The sequence below is a fragment of the Merops nubicus genome, unplaced genomic scaffold (assembly GCF_000691845.1).
Source record: "Merops nubicus isolate BGI_N331 unplaced genomic scaffold, ASM69184v1 scaffold46706, whole genome shotgun sequence".
Classification (NCBI taxonomy): domain Eukaryota; kingdom Metazoa; phylum Chordata; class Aves; order Coraciiformes; family Meropidae; genus Merops; species Merops nubicus.
The window spans coordinates 4,665-10,484 of NW_008616465.1; the positions used below are offsets into that span (position 1 = coordinate 4,665).

Here is a 5,820-nt window from a genome sequence, read left to right on the forward strand (position 1 = left end):
TTCAGCTTTATGTAAGACTTAGGTATTGCATTTTAAAGTGCAGATTTCTTGAGACAAAGAGAATAAAGAAGTAAATGTATATTATAATTTGATAATTAAAATATTGCACTTTAAATGTGTACGTTGTTGCATAAATACTGTATAAGTATAATGAATGTGGTTTTGTATGTACAGTCACTGTTGTGGTTTGACTGTCCTTTGTAACATTAAACTAAAGAATATATGATAAGCTTTTGCACTAAATGTGTCAATGATTGTACAAATTTATATGAATATTTGTGTTGCTCTTGTACTTGAACTTCCACGCAAGCTCAGGGGAGCTGAACCTGAGCTAGAAGTGAGTCCTCTACTTCCAAAGGTTTAGTCCTTGATTTCTTCCTATAGTTTTAGATTTGCTATCTGTGTTAAGCAGCTTTAAGCTCAATATATTTTTCACTTATTTTTGACAGGGTATTCCTTCAGGAGATGGCCTCTTCTAAGTCTTTGATGAACCTTCTAACCTTCACTTTTGGATCAGCGATAGGATTTTTTGTGTGCTATCTTCTGTTTAGCCTTATACTAGAAGAACAGGTTAAGATCAAGCCTCAGATCCTTCACAATGATCCACACGGTCAGCACTCGGCAGATACTGATAGCAGTCAGCTGCAAGGACAAATGAATTTCAATGCAGACCTCGGGCAGCATAAAGGTATTTTGTTACAACTGGCTAATTATACAATATGGCCCCTTTTCTTGCATTGCAAAATGTTGCTCTCTTCACTGCCAAGAACTGTATGAATCCTTTTCTTTCACTTTCCCCATGTTCAGGTTACGTGCAAATTAACTTTGTACTTCTGGGGCCATTTTCTTTGTTTGCATTTTTATTACAGTAATGACTTTTTCTTTAGAACCCATCCGCTTGTCCAGCTTCTGTATCCAGATTTGTTGGGAGCAGGAACTTTGCAAATGCACTATTGACTCTAGATGGCGATTTTCCTAAGCGGGTGTATTTGGTGGCATTGTGGATGTGGCTGAATTGCCTTTTAGCTTTAAGTTGAAGCTCATTTTGGACCATTTCTAACTTTTGCTCTAGCCTGTTAGGTAAAGAAAAAAAAAAAACAACCCAAACCTCACTTTTTGCCATTATTAGTGAAACTTGGAATTGGAGCAGGGGGGAAGAGGGGGTCACTGTTCGGCAAGCCGATTATGAAGCAGTCCAAACACAGATCGCTGTTCACAGTCAAAACTGGAGAAAGTCTGTGGCACTCTTGACTTCTTTTTTTTTTTTTTTTTTTTTTTTGTTCCCAAAGAAGGTCCTGTCTAATATTTCAGGTGTACTTTTACCTTTGGCACATCTCATTAAATTAGTGAGTTCTAAATCCTAGATATAGATGGTGTTCAAGCTGGGACAGCCCAGATGAGAAAAAATCCATTCATGCATTTGCTGAAGAAGATGTTAATAAGTGATTTGCTGTTTAAGCATATTTAAACTGCAAACTTTGTAAGACAAGTCTGTGAATGTTTCTCATGTAATTGTAGAATGTTGTCACAAAGGAATCTGATCTGTCATTGCAGAAAGTGTAAGCAGGAATATTTCAGGACTGGTTACACAGATCTCGCTCTCCACAGAATATTCTTTTACCTGAGTTAAAACTGTGCTCTTTGAGGCACATAAATACTTTAGCAGCTTGGAAAACATTATATTACACACCTCAGATAGCTGTATTTTGTTGGACTCTCTGCAAATAAAAACTTTTTAGCATAACAATGCCTAGTTCTATAGTATTTTATTTCATCTGATTTTTTTATAAATAAGATCTAACTTGGTTTCATGACAAACTTTTTTTTTTCTGGCTTACCATCTGCTTTTTCCTTAAAAAATGTTGTTCTTTTAGAAGTATTTGCTAGGATTTTCTAAAGTTGCATATACATAGCAGAGCTTATTAGCTTTTTGGCCTTTTGTGTTGTAATCATTAAGTTGTAATCATTAAGTTGTGTTCATTATGTAGGGCAAAATATACAGCTTTTTAATTTTCATTACTCCTCCAGCCATAGAGGTTTCCTCCAAACAGTTTTTATATACAGATCAAGGTTTTCTGAAGCCACGCTTCAATGAACAAATACCTATTTTTATATGGCTTTTATGCTCTCTTTTATCCCATGACGTTGAAGTTAGCTTTAAGAATTTTATTTTCTTGGATTTGGGAGTCCTATTTGTTTTCTTCCTAAATCTAACATTAACTTTGTAAACTGGTACTTGTGGAAGCAAACGGCTCCTCTCTCTGCATGTCTTTTCTGATCTAGAAACAGAAAGGAGGGGGTTGCTCTTTGTTTTACAGTCAAGTCTAATATAATTTTGGAACTTTTCTCTTTTTTTTCAGATGAGAATAAAAATATTGCAGAGGACCTGTATCAGAAGGTGAAAATACTGTGTTGGGTTATGACTGGACCTCAAAATCTAGAAAAGAAAGCCAAGCATGTCAAGGCCACTTGGGCACAACGTTGTAATAAAATACTTTTTATGAGCTCTGAGGAAAATAAAGACTTCCCAACTGTGGGCCTAGAAACCAAAGAAGGCAGGGACCAACTGTACTGGAAGACTATTAAAGCTTTTCAATACGTACATGACCATTATTTTGATGATGCTGATTGGTTTATGAAAGCGGATGATGATACATATGTTATACTGGACAATTTGAGATGGCTTCTTTCAAAATACAGTCCTGAACAACCAGTATACTTTGGAAGAAGGTTTAAGCCGTATGTGAAACAGGGCTACATGAGTGGAGGAGCAGGATATGTTCTGAGCAAAGAGGCTCTGAAGAGATTTGTTGCTGCATTTAAAACAAACAAATGTTCTCACAGTTCCTCGATTGAAGACTTAGCACTAGGAAAATGCATGGAGATCATCAATGTGGAAGCAGGAGATTCTAGAGATACAAGTGGTAGGGAAACCTTCCATCCCTTCGTTCCAGAACATCACTTAATCAGAGGATACCTACCAAAAACATTCTGGTACTGGAATTATAATTATTATCCTGCTGTCGAGGTAAGTCCTTTGGAACCTGGTATCCATTTTATGAAGTACATCTTATGGTGTGTATGAATGTGTATGGTGTGTGAATTAGCAGTTTAATAGCAGACCAATGTATTTTAGAAAAGGAGTTTAGTTGTGATATCCCATGATGTGCCTGTGTGTAGATGTGTTAAATACATGGATCAACTAACTAAAAGTTCATGCTAAGAATTTAATGTTCCAGAAGAGCTAGTAAATATTGAACTATAAGCTATGTGCTGGTTTGCTGTGTTCTGTGGGCAGCAAAAAATGAGGAAACTTTTTTTGACACATTTGTCTGGTGTCACCACTACTACCTTCCTCACAAAGTTGTTGTTCTGATTTGGTCCCTCATCTCTGACACACGGTGTCCCTAACTTCTCCTCCAGCCACCAGCTACTGTGGGCAGCAAGGCTCGGCCAGCGTGGCTCATTCCAAGCTGTCTGTGTTGACGGTCCGGAGCAGGTCGCATAGCATGGCTTAGTTACATTAAATCCCACTGAAAGGGAAGGTGGAACCTTTAGACCTTTATCTCCTGCCCAACAGCAAACTTTGCATAAACCCTGTAGAAGCAGAACACATTTTGAACCTTGCTCATGGCTGTAGTTGAGAATCTCTTAGACATTGTTAACCAAGCTACTGGAAGGGCTGGTAGGTAATGGTATGGGTGACTGTGCTACCTGCTAGGTTTATTCCTTTCTAATTGAGATGTGCTGCCTTATACTTCTCTTATCACACTGATAACTGTGTGTAGTGTTACCTGGCTTGAACACTGAAAGCTGAAGGTTGTTAAAATATACATGTAAGTGAATGCCATTGAAAAAGATGACAGAAGAATAAATGTTTCCTAGAAGTGAAATAAAAGCATGACACAAACAAAGAAATGTGATCAGTTTTCCTCGTATAGTTGTATTGGACTCTTGTCTCCCTTCTGGAGTAGAGGCAAGCATGAGGGCGGGCAAAGTGATTTTTAAAAAATTCTTTTGTTGTAGCAACAAAAATAGTATTTACAAGCTGAAACATTCTTACCGCAAGAACTTCAACTTGTCATTTGTGATTTGTGTTCCACGTCTGAAAATCTCCATTTTAAAAACAAAAAAGGGGGAAAAAAAAGAGGAGAGAGGAGCAGGGACTACATAAAATTAAAGCGACCTAAAGGTATTCAGCATGATAAACTTCAATGATCATACAATCTATGATGTGACTTCTTTTTTAGGATTATAATCTCACTTTTAAAAGTATTGTTTTTTCAGCAAGCTTTGAGATCAGTGTAAGTGGCTGAAATCAAGGATAGGATATGAGATATTTTGTACAGTAAAGCTGGGGGGGCAGGGGGAAGCAGGTCTAGTTCTTCAGTAGATATTTTTCCTTGTAAAGCATATGGTTTTGTGCTTGTATTCAGTGGCTAGAGCATTTCTGTAGCTTGAAACAGTTACAGCACCGCCTTGGGTGCTCGGGGCTGCAGCAGCCTGAGCTGTGGACAGTTCCAGGTGTCACTGGTGCAGCAGTGGTGGTGATCCATAATGGAAATGGCATATTCAACCCTGTCCCATCATACTTGTGTTTGAATAGACACTATTTTGGTATCAAAACCAAGCTATATTGATCCAACTTAGTATTGAAAGAACAATAGTTACATAACAATTATTCTCTTCAATGTCTTGAAATATTTAATCTTGGTTCCAATTAGAGTTGGAATATTAGTAGCTGCACAGTCAGATCTGATGGGGAAAAAAAAAAAAAAACCACAAAACTATCTTCCAGAAAAGCATTCTCAAAGCTGAATGTGAGCTAGAAAATAAAGTTGTAACAAATTTGTTAACAATGATCTTTTAGCTCTTAAAATTGCTTAATAATATCAACAAGATTAATAAACTTGAAGAACCCCAAACAGCTGCAATATTATTTGTTACAACTTTCTGTTTGTAGGAAGTTAGATACTGACATCTTTGCCAAACTGCATGCTGTGAGCAGACACGGGTGTGCACACAGGTTTGGTGCATGTGTTCTGGGTGGATGCTGCCATGAGGGCAGCCAGATTTTTTCGCTGGCTTGATTACAGAAGAGAAAGACTTTATCCAGCTTTATTTTGGAGGGGTACTTTGGCAGGTATATCTGATAGATTTTGCTTGCCTAAACAAGTATGTGTACGTCTGACAATAGTGAATTTCTTACCATCCAGTCAAGTATGTTCCAGTCCTTCCTGGATCTCTAATTCAGGGCATGCTTTTCAATTCTTGGGGATGATCTTGATTTGTTTTGTATTTTAGGGTCCCGGATGCTGCTCCGATCTAGCTGTTTCATTCCACTATGTTGATTCTGTGACTATGTATCATCTGGAATATTTGATTTATCATCTCCGCCCATACGGGTATTTGTACCGGTACAATCCGGATTCGGCAAAGAGACCTGAACAGCAGAGTGAAAATGAAGCACTGGAGGATAATCAAAAGCTAAAGCAAAAAATTTCTGAGAACTAATTGGACTTCGAAGAAAGCAAAAAGAAGACAGTACAATGAATAAGAGTCTTCTCAAATTCCTGCATGAAACTTGTGGACTAAAATTACTCATGGTGATTCTTCTTTCAAAAATCATGTTGGCAGTACTTCTGCCGCTGTCTGTGTACAGCAGAGTCTGGCTCTGACTGTTTGGGATAGGGTGACCTTGCAGCCCTGCTTGTGAAGATTTGGGGCCCTAAAGCTGTGAAATAGGAGGTTGTTCTGGTACACTAATATCTGGAAGAATTTGTATCAAAACCATAGTGGATGGGTTCAAAGATATACAGT

At 37.8% G+C, this 5,820-nt stretch overlaps 1 protein-coding gene across 1 annotated transcript; it reads left to right on the forward strand.

Moving 5' to 3' along the window:
- The first annotated feature begins 450 nt into the window (after positions 1-450).
- C1GALT1 (core 1 synthase, glycoprotein-N-acetylgalactosamine 3-beta-galactosyltransferase 1) lies at positions 451-5,514 on the forward strand. The gene is made up of 3 exons (XM_008942828.1): positions 451-688; positions 2,361-3,028; positions 5,305-5,514. The coding sequence occupies exons 1-3, from the start codon at positions 466-468 to the stop codon at positions 5,512-5,514; spliced, it is 1,101 nt and encodes a 366-aa protein (XP_008941076.1). The 5' UTR covers positions 451-465.
- Positions 5,515-5,820: the final 306 nt, after the last annotated feature.

Bases quoted from the DNA above. Each gene is read 5' to 3' on its own strand.
- C1GALT1 (XM_008942828.1), top strand. From the start codon at position 466: ATGGCCTCTTCTAAGTCTTTGATGAACCTTCTAACCTTCACTTTTGGA. The intron at 689-2,360 runs GTATTTTGTTAC...CTTTTTTTTCAG, and splicing joins AGACCTCGGGCAGCATAAAG to ATGAGAATAAAAATATTGCA. The intron at 3,029-5,304 runs GTAAGTCCTTTG...TTTGTATTTTAG, and splicing joins ATTATTATCCTGCTGTCGAG to GGTCCCGGATGCTGCTCCGA.